The sequence below is a fragment of the Passer montanus genome, unplaced genomic scaffold (assembly GCF_014805655.1).
Source record: "Passer montanus isolate IOZ18808 unplaced genomic scaffold, ASM1480565v1 scaffold98, whole genome shotgun sequence".
Lineage (NCBI taxonomy): Eukaryota > Metazoa > Chordata > Aves > Passeriformes > Passeridae > Passer > Passer montanus.
In genome coordinates this window covers 195,321-207,412 of record NW_024375256.1, presented here as the reverse complement: position 1 = coordinate 207,412, position 12,092 = coordinate 195,321, and the positions used below count along the sequence as shown (strand labels likewise).

Below are 12,092 nucleotides of genomic sequence, written 5' to 3'. Positions count from 1 at the left end.
GAGAACGGGACAGCGGGACGGACAGCGGGACGGAGGGAGGGCGCCGGGCACAGAGCGCCTGCACGGAGCGGGAAACGGGCGCGGAGCTCGCAGGCAGCAGCTTCATCCCCTCGCGGCCGCGGCCCGGCCCGGGCACGCCGCTCGCCGCGGTCCTGCCCAGCTGGCGCTGGTAGCGGGCGTGCTCGCTGCCCGGCACAGCACCCCGCTGCAGGAGGTGCCAGCGCCAGGGAGGGGCCGGGCCCCGTGGCACACATTCCGTGCACTGTGCTGTTCCTGGCGCTGCTCACTCTCGGCACGGCAGGGAAGCCAAAGGTGGCCCTGCAGCCCCAGGCTGAGATGTAGCCCACCTGCCCCGGGTGTACATAGTCCTTCTGGGCCAGTCCCTCTGCCTTCCTCTCCAAGAAGCACCTTCTGCTTCAGCAAGGCCAGGTCCGCAGGGGCAACTCCATGCCCCGGGGCTGCCCCCCAGACAGCAGACCTGAACCCTGCTGCTCCACATCTCCCGACCCTGGTGCCTGCAGCCAATACAATTCCCAGCAGGAAGAGCACAAAAAGCCCCACCTTGCTTAGCACCAGCCTGGCAGAAGCTCCCAGGAAGCTGCCAACCCCTGACAGGAAGCCAGCGTGCCAAGAGCTTCCCAGAAGTTGTAAACAATTTTGGTGAAGTGCTGTTGAGCAATCTTGCTCTGCAGGGTGGATTGCGAGAGGCTGCTGAGGGAATGCTTTGTGCAGGGCGAGCTGTTGCTCAGGAAAAGCCTGAGATGCTGCAGTGAGTTTGGGGGGAAGGAAAAGTCACCACCAGAGATCCCAGAGACAAAACCAACAGACAGAAGCACCTTTGATCGGGCCCTTTCCACAGCTGACAAGGCATGACTGCAGCCATCTCCAAAACAGCTGTGTACTGGCACCCAGCACCATCACTGCCTTCCCTCCCTCCAAGGGTCTGGCCTCAGGCAGAAGTCTCTGCCAGGGGAGGCGTGATGCACTTGTCAGTCCACTCCAGAGCTCAGCTACCCTGAGGGCTTCTCCCACCAGGACAAGTGAGAGCAACATGGAGAGCTGATTCTGCTCAGCTGAGGAGAGCTAAGCTGCATCCCTCCAGCCCAGGGGTGTTCCCAGAGCAGTACACAGGACCAGGTGAGCCAAATGTTTATTGACACTCAGTTCTGCTGTGCACAGGGAAGCCAAAACACAGCCCTGAAAAAGCAGGACTGTCATAAAGGCCCTGTCCCCTGCTCCCCACCAGTGCAGCCCCTGCTTCACCCATCAGACCCTTCCCAGGGGCTGGAACCAGGACCTCATCTCAGTCCCAGTCTGCCCAGCACTGGAATTGTCACCCCCAGCCCTGCTCTGCCATGGCTCCTCGCAGCTAGACCTTCATTCTGCAGTATGTCAGCAGCGGTGATCTGCTCCAACTGCCTCCATGACGTTCTTGAAGCCCTGCTCCCTAACCAGGGACAGTGTGTGCTGGCACTGGGCTGGCACTGCTTGGGCACCAGCACACAGCTGTCCTGAGCTGTCCTAGGACCAGGGGCTCTCTGGGGACGTGCCTGGCCTCCACTTACCTCAGCAGCTCCTCCAGTTCCCGCTTCACTGCCCCCACCACTGGTGGCCCGTGGTACACGAGTGCTGTGTACAGCTGCACGAGCGAGGCTCCGGCACGGATCTTCTCCAGGGCATCGTGCCCGCTGCTCACCCCACCCACGCCGATAATGGGCACGCGGCCTGCGGCAGGGCGCAGGGTCAGGATGGCACAGGCAGTGCTGGCATGCGCCCCCAGGCCCTGTTCTGCCCTCACCTTGAGTGAGGGCGTACATCTCCCTGATGGTCTGTGTGGAGAGCTCCCGCAGGGGCTTCCCACTGAGGCCCCCGGGCTCCGCGCGCTGCCTGCTCCGGAGGCTGCTGGGCCGGCTCAGCGTGGTGTTGCTCACTATCAGCCCATCCACACCCAGCTGCAGCGGCACAGTGTGAGGACACAGCTTCCACCAGCAGCCCGACCTTCCCTTCCCCTCCTGCCAGGTCAGCACTACCCAGCACATAACGCAAAGCGTGCCTGGGGACAAAGCTGCCCCTCACTGCCTGCGTGACCCAAAGCCTGGGTGACACACGTGGGGCCTCACAGACTCTGACCAACCCAGGACACCATCCCTACAGCAGCCAGAGCTGCAGGCATACGTGTCCTTCCGAGAGGTGACTTGCCAGGACCACCATGCCTCCTGCCTCCCCTTCCTACTTCCTCACCTCACAGACAACGCTGGCGATGTCCTGCTTGTCCTGTGCAGTGAGGTCAGGGGCAATCTTCACCAGCACGGCTGGCTTACGCTTGCAGGGCAGCAGGTCCCTCTCCACCAGCACCTGTCAGTGCACATGGCAGTGCAAGGCAGGGAGAGCCCTCCTCTCCCAGCTAGGAGCTACGGACACCCACTACCACAGGCAGTAGAGGGACAGACCCTGCTCCTCTACATGGCACCAAAAACAGGAAAGGCACCCTTGGCACGGGGCCTGGAGCACACAGCAGGCACAGGATCCCAAGTGATGCCTGAAGTTGTGGGGTGGATGGCTTGCTGCCTCTTGCAGGAGCAAGTAGAGGGCAAGGCCTCACTGCTCCTGAGCCCTTTGCTGGGATACAGTGCCCTAGTACACCCCACAGCAGCAGCTAACAGGGACAGCTCAGTGGTCCTGCCCACCATGCTGGAAAGCCACCCCCATTCCTCCCTGTGCTTGGACAAATGCACTGGCTGCAGCAGTGCAGATCCTGCAGCCAGGAGATGGGCTGCATCCAGTGCTCTGCTGTGCTCTGGGCTGGCTGGGGGGAGGCACCTACCTTGCTTAGCAGGTCCCGCAGCTCAGCCTTGCCCTGCAGGTCCCGCAGCCCCGGGGTGTTTGGGCTGGACACGTTCACAACAAGGTAGTCAGCCAGAGGGCCCAGTGTCCGGACCCCAGCCACGTAGTCAGCTGCAGCATCAGTAGAGCTCTTGTTCTTGCCCAGATTGACTCCAAGAGGCATCCCAGCTGGAAGCCAGACACAGCTGAACCAGGGCAGCAGGACCAACCACCACCCAATGGCCAGAACACCCAAAACATGAGGTCCCAGGACCAGCTGAAGTTGAGATGAGGATATATAGCCCATGTATTTCATGAGGATGGGCCTGGGACTGTCCTGTAAGCACAGGAGTATGGCCACAGCCACCCCAGTCAGCACCTCCCAGCACCACAGCCTTCAGCCTGGCAGAGGCTGCCCTCAGGATCTCCTCAGGTAGGGTTCTCTTGGCTTTGGCTATGTTGGCAGACACATCCTGCCCAAAGCAGCAAGTGGAGCTTGATCCCAGAGAAAACAACAGGAGAAATGTGCCTAGTCACAATGCCAGGGGTGAGACTACAGCCCCAAGAGAGTCCTGCTGTCCAAGTGTTCCTTGCTCCAGCCAAGGTGCTCCTGTGCCTGGATACTGGCATTACACACCAACACCTGGGAGATGCCCAAACCTACCCTGCAGACCCCAAGAGCAAAGGCTTACAAGCTTGTCTCACCACCAGTGAGCCTGATCTGTTTCTCCTGGCGCGCTCGCAGCCTGCGCTCCACCACTACGTGGCCGTGGCTGTTGAATCCATACCTGCACCAGGACAGAGGGGGTTCAAGGCTGGGCTATGTCTGCAAGCCCTGAGTAACACAAAGCAGATGTGTGGTCTCTGCAGCTTTGCTCAGCACATCCAACCAAAAGCCACCACAGCTCCAAAGACGTGGGGCCACCCAAATATTCCCCCTCCCTCGCGGTGGGCAGCCATCGCAGAGCAGCTGCCCTCAGATCCCACCTGTTGATGACCGCCTCGTCCTCTGCCAGCCGGAAGACCCTGGGCTTGGGGTTCCCTTCCTGGGGCTGGGGTGTGACAGTCCCCACTTCCACGAAGCCAAAGCCCATCTTGTACAGCCCGTCCACAGCCTCACACTGCTTGTCGAAGCCAGCAGCCAGGCCCAATGGGTTGCGGAATCGCTGCCCGAGGACTCGCACTTCCTGCGGGGCTGGGGCTGGGTCAGAGCCCGCAGGCTCCAGGAACATTGCCAAGGCCTCACTCCAGCCCCCCTCCCTGCCTCCCCAGCCCTTTGGGGTGTCCTTATGGAGTGGCTGCCCGAGGGTCCGCCGTCGGCCGCCACGGACTGCGACGCGACCCAGCCGCCTGCCCACCCGCTTCCCCTGTTCTGACCGCCCTCCCCGCCCCGGGCCCCGGTCCCCGCCGCGGTTCAGCCCTCCTCCCCGCCCTGGAGACGCACCAGCGCGGGGCCATCGGGACGGGCGGAGGGCAGCAGCCCGAGGGCGGCGGCGCGTAAAGCCAGGCCGTGGGCGGCCTCGGGAGGCAGCACCCGCAGCGCGGGCATCACCGCCGCCGCGTAGAGCCGCTCGTCGCCTGCCGCCAGCGCCGATCCCAGCAGCAGCCCGCAGCCTCCCAGCGACAGCGCCAGCAGCCGGCCCTGTGCCAGGTCGTCAGCAGCGCGCCGGCAACGATCCCCCACCGGCAACCACACTCATCCCGTCCCGCCCCGCTTCCTCCCCACCGGCACGCCGGCCCCGGCCCCGCACCGCCCGTCCCGCCCGCTCCGCCCGCAGGGCCAAGGCCGGCTGCCCCGGGCCCCGCGCTCACGCGCAGCGGCGCCGCCATCACGCTCAGCCCGACAGCCAGGACGCTTCCGGGGACCGCCCCCCTGCCGTGATTGGCGGAGAGCGTACCCTTCCAGCCAATAGCGGCGCAGCACAGGCGGCGACAGGTCCGACCCGCGCTTTATTGAAGGAGTGCAGCGGAGCGCGCCCGGGAGCGGGAACGGGGCACGGGAACGGGAACAGAACAGGACGGGACCGGGAAACGGGACCGGAACGGGGCACGGGAACGGGAACAGAACAGGACGGGACCGGGAAACGGGACCGGAACGGGGCACGGGAACGGGAACAGAACAGGACGGGACCGGGAAACGGGACCGGAACGGGGCACGGCCAGCCACGGCAGAGCTGCAGTCACCAACACGTACGCTACACTCCCGGCATGCCTCGCCCGCGACACTGCTAGGGTAAACAAGGTGCTGCTGCATATCCCATCAGACCACCCTGCATGCCTCACCCCAGACTGCGATGGGCCACAGGTGCTCAGCACTCGGGAGGAAAGCTGCTGCATCAAAACCCGGAGGCAGCAGCAGAGCCTGTCTAGCTCTGCCCTCTGTGGGGCTAGTCGCATACCCAATAGGCCCAGGCAGACATTGTTACCCTTCTGCAAACTGCCAACAGACCCCACTGAACACCATGAAGGCCAGTGAAGGTTCCCAAAGAGAAAGCCTCTGCTGGCAGGCATGGAGCTATCATGAAGGCAGCCAGGAACAGTGCCCAGAACATAATGCACAGCTTCCCCATACAGCTACCCACACTGACAGGGGCTCTTTCTTGCCTCACTCTCACAACGTGCCCCACAGTTCATCTCCTGGAGCAGCAAAGATCAGGAAAGCAGCAGCACTTGATGTAAGTACAGCAGGAAGAGAGCTCAGAAAGAAGAGTACGTTCATTGGAGGTTAATAAAGGAAACCGATTTCAAAGGGAGTCTGTTTCAGAGAGGTGTCACAGCTCCTTCCCCTCATTCCTGCAGCCCAGGAAGTTTTACGTTTTCTTCTTCAGCTCCTCAAATCTCCGTGAAAGATCATCGAAGTCAATGTCTTCTGAGGCAGAAGAGTTGGCGCCAGCAGATGCTGTTGGCAGTGTGTCTGGCACGGATGGCAATTCAGGCAGTACAAAGTTATCAAAGGTATTAGGAGCTCCAGCTCTTGGTTTAGGAGAAGCTTCTGGCTTGGGCTCAGGCCCTGTTTATAAGAGAAGTATCACTGCACCTCACCATCAGCACATGCTTGCCGGGCCAAACAGAGCCCCACAAAGGAACAGTCATTCCAGCAATAGGCAGTACCAGGGGGTTTTTCTGAACAGCCCCTAATACCCAAGGTTTTCCAAACCTCAACATACTCACCAGGCACTAGTGCAGCAGCATCCTTGTCAGTGTTAGGCTCATCAATCTGAAAAAGACTCGGTTACTACAGCTCTGTCCCCACCAGGCACAGTCACACCAGCACACAGGAACAGCTCTGGCAGATCAGTGCACACTCCTCCCCACCACTAGCAGACAGCCATGGCTTTTCAACAACCTGCCTCTCTTCCCAAGAAACAGAGGCAGCTCTTCAGCTTTTCTCTCCCTCCTTGTCAACTAAAGTAGCTTCATGGACCTTATTCTGGAACTGGATCAATCAAGCATACCCACTATCAGACTGGAAACATTTATCAAGGTCACCAGAGGGAAAACACTGGCCCCTTCATCCGTGTCATCATAGTTCCTTGCTGCCTTTCTTAATAAACCACTGGCAGGCCCTTGTGACTACCAGCAGGGTACGAAATTACCCATCTCAGGTCTTGGTCTGTCTGGGAAAAAGGCTCATGGCACACTCAGCTCTGCTAGTAAAACTTCTTATTCCCTGCATGCTGCAGCCCCTCAACACCCATTCCTACCCAGTTCACCTGCACTGCTGCACCTGTGAGAACACAAGTGTCAGCACCCACAATGCTCAACTGTGCTGCTCCCTACTCAGGATGCAAAAACAAACAGCATGTCACCAAAAGCACAGTGGCAGGCATGATGACAAACTGCAGCAACAAAACCAGAGACAAGCATAGAAAGGGAAGTCTCCAGCCTCTGCTTTGTTGTCCCAAAGGACTGAGGAAAGTCTGTGAAAGGAAGAGTCTTTAAACATACAGCATCTGGGTCAGCCAAAATTCTCATCCAGGCTGTTAATTAGTTCAAACACCATAATTAAACAGACTCAGGGTGATAAACCCTTCACACTGCAAAAATCAGAACTTGTGGATTCTGCTCATTAACTGTTTAACACCACTTTAACAATGCAGCAAGAGAAATCTTAGCTTTCCTTTGCAGCCAAATCACTGAGTTGAATGAGGAACTTCTCTCCACAAGTCATCCTTCAGTCATGTGCACTGTGATTCACTACAGTAGCAAGCAATGCCAGCATCACCCCAAAAGCTCAAAAGGTTAGCAGCAGTATCCTTTACAAACATTTCCCTTCTCTGTGGCTACCACTGCACTCTGAGGATCCTTCTACTGACTGCAATGGCCATTCATCTCAGGCACTTACGGACTCATATGTGGGTGGGTTTGCTGGAATTGGTGGTGGGTGGATATTAGTGAAAGGCTGGTAGGTCCCCACTGGCAGGCCACTGAAGTTCTCCTGTAGGGAGAGATCAGTCATGCAGCAGACTACTCATCTGAGACACCACACGTCTACAGCTGCCATGGGAGTCACAGGAAGTAGAGTCTTAGATAAATGCAGGCAAGTATTCAAGTGGGTAAGAGTTTATGCTTACAAGGAAGAGATTCTCAAGTATTAAGTCATATGTAGTCACCTGGAGCAGGCAGACTAACTAGCAGTCTAGCTAATTGGACTGTGGGTTATTCTAAAGAACCAGCACAGGTAAACATTTCATCTTTCAAGGCACAAGAAGTACCTTTATTTCCAATAAAGGAAATACTCTGCCATTTCTGGTCCTGTGTGCAGAACTGCAGAATAGGAAAGAGGTTTCTGGCTCACACAAGGCTTTAAGTTGCCCTCATTTGTCACACAACAGCGCCTCAAGGACCCAGACCTGGCACAAGCCCTCAGCATGTTTACGCCTGGGCCAACTGCCAACTGATGATACTTGGCCCAGATTTTCCGCAAAAAGTACTTCACCACTACTGGCACCTTATTAAGACTCAAAGCCATTCCACTGTTCTGCTCTCCAGTCTACACAGATATCCTGTAAATTACTTAACTCAGAGAACGGAGGCGTTCTTTTCAGCTCCCACTTCCACCCTTACAACAAATCATCTGCAAGAGCCATTGGCTCAGTCTGTTACCCTTGCAGGTCTGAAGGCAGGGCTCTTCCGCATTTTTCTGTGCTATTCCCACCCCACAACACTCACCTGATTTCCTTGACTGAATCCTGGCACACTACCAGCCTACCAACTTCAAAGTGCAGCTCCAACTCCTGGACAAAAGCCTGGCAGTCAGAAGACTGCCTCAGGAGTTAAGTCTGGACTCCTCTGTTCCCTGAAGGCAAAGAGGGCTGGCTGGAGAACAGGCACCTCCATAGTCAAGATGCAACATTAAACTTCAGCTGCACTGCCAACAGCCTCCATCCCATGCAGTCTCACACTGAGAAGATGGCCTTCTGACACACTGAGCTATGGGGTACAGTCAGCAGGCACAGGGCTAAGCACCACAATAGGAGTCTTTCACAGACAAAGGAAACACACAAATCCCGGGAACTTACCGGTCCCTTAGGAGGTGGATAGGAGAAGGGTGGATTTGTTGTTGGCATGGGCATAGGCATCATCACAGGCATGGGTACCAACCCATCATGACCTATCATTGGGGCTGTAAATCCACCACCTCCACCCGTTCCATGGCCACCCTTCTTCACATCATCCGTGAAGCCCACATCAATGAGGTCTGCCTCTCCACCTGCTGGGGCTTCAGCCTGGAAAGGGTGGAAGAATTCTGCTCACCAACACATCTCTTATGATCACTGCCCTCTGTACACATTAGATGTAGCATTTGTCAACGGACAAGATGGGAACACACAACAGGAGCAGAACAGAGAGCAGCTATACAGCAGTATTAACGGGACACAGAACGGGAACCAGGCTGTAGCATATTAACTACTGCCACGTGCCATAGGAGTGCATAAAGGAAGAAGGATCATAGACAGCTAGGGCTGTCTGGAAGACACCAAAGCACAAGGACCACCCAGTTCACTGCAGTGCCACATCCTGGGGCTCACTCACCATCACCACTGAGTCAGGCTCATAGGGCACATTGTAATTTTTTGCAATCTCAATAAGGTATCTCTCCACCAGGATCTTGGGTGGTGCTTCCACGCTCAGTTTGTGCATCAGCTGGAACACAAGGGTGGAGAGACTTAGTAGGGCCAGGGCAATGCAGCACCCAACAGCTCTGTACCAGTGCCATCCCAGCCAGGGAGCAGCAGGCAGCCCTGCGGAGGCCCCTCCACCCAGTACAACATGCTGCAGGCAGCCAGAGGCCAGGACTCTATTTGCTCTACCCTTCCCCATCCACAACCAGCAGAGCAGGGCCTCCCTGCCTGGGGCCTCAGCACCATGCTCCAATGCAGGCAGGCCCTGGCTGCACAGCACCTGCTGTGTTCCAGAGTGACTGCAAGCATCAGCCACTAGCCAGGGGCCCAAGGGGCAGCAAGCCTCGGCAGGCGTGGCTGCTCTGCCTGCTCTGCCTGTTCTACCAGTTCCTTACCCTGTCATTGACTGTCCCAATCTGGTTTGTCCGGCACAGCTTCCCATACTCCTTGCTGTACTTAGCACACAATTGATCAGCAACCTGCAGCAGGAGAGAACCTCTAGAACACGCACATTCGTGCTTTCTCCTACCTCAAACCACATATCCATTCAGCTCCCTCCCTCATTTTTCCCACCCAGTTCAGCAGCTGCAGCCATGTCAGATGCCCTGAGGACATCTGGTTTTCACCTGCAGAGCCCATAAAATCCTCTGGTTTAGTGATATAAAGTCCCAAACAAGGGCTTCCATCAGCATCTGGCAGCATCACCCCCACCCTGCATGTGCAGCATCCCTCAAGCAACCCTACTTACAATCTTCAACTCTGCCACTTCTGACTGGAGGCGTGGTGCAGCCCAAATCAGTGTCGACACTGCCTCTGCCAGGCCAGAATCCAGCTCCCTACGACCAAAGAAAACAATTCTCTCTTCACCCCATGCACCCAGCCTTTGCTGCCCTCAATCTGTTTAGCCTTTAAGTCCCCATCCTATGCACTGGGCTCCCCCATACATGGGGAAGAAAAGGTCTCTGGAGAGACAAACATGGGTGCCCTTCTGTACCCCAGACCTGCCCCCAGCAGTGCCCCTTCCTGAGTCCAGAACCCTCTCAGCCAGAGCTTACTTCATGGACTGGATCAAGCCAAAGCGGGCGAGCAGCAGATCACAGTACAGCTCCAGGATCTCCATGGCCTCCACAAGGTAATCTTCACGGATGATGTGCTCCACACGAATCCTGGCACGCTCATCTTTTCCAGCTGCCAGGTAATCTGCAATCTCCTTCCTTGCCTTCTGGGCCAGCTCAGCTGCAGCACACATCCCCAGCCTGGTCATTGTGCTGGCCTGGGCTGCTGCCTCCAGACCGCCCACAAGTCCCCATCACACATAAAACCACCACCAGCTTCTCTCCCCTATCTAAACTCTGCAGCATGAGACACTCAGGCATGGCTTGGCAGAGCCCTCATGTCCAGGTCCATAACTTACGGGAGCAAAAAAAGTGGACTTTAGGCTGCTGGAAACACTCCTGGCACCTACAACCTCCCTGTATCAGGGCAGGGCAGGTGGGGAGGATCTCCCACAGCACCCAGGGAGTTCTCCACTGTGCTGTTAGCACACACAGCCCACAGATGTTAGTTACCACCCCACAAGTTGCACTGCAACAGCTGCCAGGAAGGTGGACAGAGGCCATACTGTGGCCAGCCTGCTCTTCCAGCTCCTTGTCTACTGGGGCAGGCTGTAAGGCCTGGGTCCAGCAAAGGAAGAGCAAAAGGCCACTCCATACTTGGCCCAGAAAAGTACCCTGACTTCAGAAATACCTTCTCAAGTCTCCTGAGCCCCAAAAGCATCCTGGGTCCCACCTGCTCCCTTAATACTCACTCTTTTTTTTCTCCAGTAGCTTGAGGCGATTGATGACGAGGCGCAGGTTGACTCGCAAGCGCTCCGCCTTGAACCCAGAGCCCAACATGATAAACGCTTTCTGTGGAGAAGAGGGATGGTCACTGGAACCAACAACTGCCAGTCAGCACACCAGACACTGTTCTACTGGGGGGGGAGGCCAAGAAATTCCTCACACAAACAAGCCCTGGTCTGCCAATTCTGAATTATTTATAAGTGACTGAACCTCGAGCGCTTATTATTACCTTTCCCACTTCATAACCCTGCACCTCACCAAGACCAACAGGACTGGCCTTAGAACTTCAAGGAAGCTTATTGGACATTTTTTTAAAAACGGAAAAGTCAACTGAAGAGCCAAGCCTATCACTGTCTCATGATTGTCCTATCGAAATACAAGTCATAAACCAGCTATATCATTAACTAGAGGACCTAGTTAGAAACTAAGGTTGTAATAATCTCGTCATCAGAAGGAAAAAGTTGCCGTTTCACATTCCCCACACTCTTCCTGCCTACTGAAGACATGCTTAGTCTCCCAGGAACCAGTTCAACTTATTAACCCTACAGAAAGCAAATTCTAACAGTATTTAATTATAGCATTCTGTTTGACAAAAACTGTTCATCAAGGAAAATCGTTCATCAAGAAAAAGCTTCCTTAGAAGATAGCACACAGAAAAACCTCGGTTTGAATCTCATCTCACCTCCCCATCCCTCTGCCGGCGGCTCCACCGCCCAGAGCGGAGCGAGCCATGACCTGATCCGGCCGCCAGCTACAGCAGCCGCTCGGCGAGACTCGCCGCTTCTGGCCTACTAGGGGCAGTTCGGACAGTGCGCAGGAGGCCCTGCATGAGCTCCACCGGCGCAGCTGCACCTGAGGGCTGAGAGGAGAAACCCCTCTCCCTCCCCAGGTAGGTGGTACCGAGAGAACATCCCACAGCACGAGCGGAGCAGGTCCCAGGGGCGAGTCCCAGGGCTGCGGGAGACCCTGAGGCAAGGCTGCCCGTCACGTTCTCGGACGCCGAGCGCTCCCCACGTCCCCGCTCACCCGTGCCACGGCCCAACTCACCAGCCGCCGCTCCGCCGGCCCGTCACCCAAAATGGCGCGCGGCGGCCGCAGGACTTCATGGCGTGCGGAGTGATCCCCACAGCCGGCACTCCGCGCACCCAGTCTCCGGCACTGCCCGCACCCAGTCCGGGGCTCAGTCGAGCTGGCGCGACGGGCGCTGTCTCGGCCCGGTTCCGCAAACGCGGTGCTGGAGCAGCGGCGGCCGGGGAGAGAGCGGCACGGTCTGGGCGAGCGGCGCAGAGGGACTACATGGCCC

The 12,092-nt window shown here is 57.1% G+C and overlaps 2 protein-coding genes across 5 annotated transcripts; both read right to left on the bottom strand.

Moving 5' to 3' along the window:
• Nucleotides 1–1,136: 1,136 nt before the first annotated feature.
• On the bottom strand, nt 1,137–4,829 carry DHODH (dihydroorotate dehydrogenase (quinone)). Of its 2 annotated transcripts, XM_039696486.1 has the most exons (9): nt 4,636–4,828; nt 4,268–4,465; nt 3,811–4,010; nt 3,529–3,611; nt 2,825–3,012; nt 2,242–2,355; nt 1,799–1,952; nt 1,566–1,725; nt 1,137–1,447 (listed from the first exon to the last, which is right to left on the bottom strand). In XM_039696486.1, the coding sequence occupies exons 1-9, from the start codon at nt 4,651–4,653 to the stop codon at nt 1,393–1,395; spliced, it is 1,170 nt and encodes a 389-aa protein (XP_039552420.1). In that variant the 5' UTR covers nt 4,654–4,828; the 3' UTR covers nt 1,137–1,392. The 2 variants fall into 2 exon arrangements, with proteins under 2 accessions (XP_039552420.1, XP_039552421.1); XM_039696487.1 differs by lacking the exon at nt 4,268–4,465 and having other exon boundaries at nt 4,636–4,829.
• A 664-nt stretch (nt 4,830–5,493) lies between these two features.
• Nucleotides 5,494–12,074, bottom strand: IST1 (IST1 factor associated with ESCRT-III). 3 transcript variants are annotated; one of them, XM_039696489.1, is made up of 10 exons: nt 11,837–12,074; nt 10,756–10,855; nt 10,004–10,184; nt 9,697–9,784; nt 9,344–9,427; nt 8,860–8,970; nt 8,346–8,552; nt 7,169–7,261; nt 5,995–6,040; nt 5,494–5,833 (listed from the first exon to the last, which is right to left on the bottom strand). In XM_039696489.1, the coding sequence occupies exons 2-10, from the start codon at nt 10,841–10,843 to the stop codon at nt 5,634–5,636; spliced, it is 1,098 nt and encodes a 365-aa protein (XP_039552423.1). In that variant the 5' UTR covers nt 10,844–10,855; nt 11,837–12,074; the 3' UTR covers nt 5,494–5,633. The 3 variants fall into 3 exon arrangements, with proteins under 3 accessions (XP_039552423.1, XP_039552424.1, XP_039552425.1); XM_039696490.1 differs by lacking the exon at nt 11,837–12,074 and adding an exon at nt 11,472–11,777; XM_039696491.1 differs by lacking the exon at nt 7,169–7,261.
• Between the last annotated feature and the right edge of the window lie 18 nt (nt 12,075–12,092).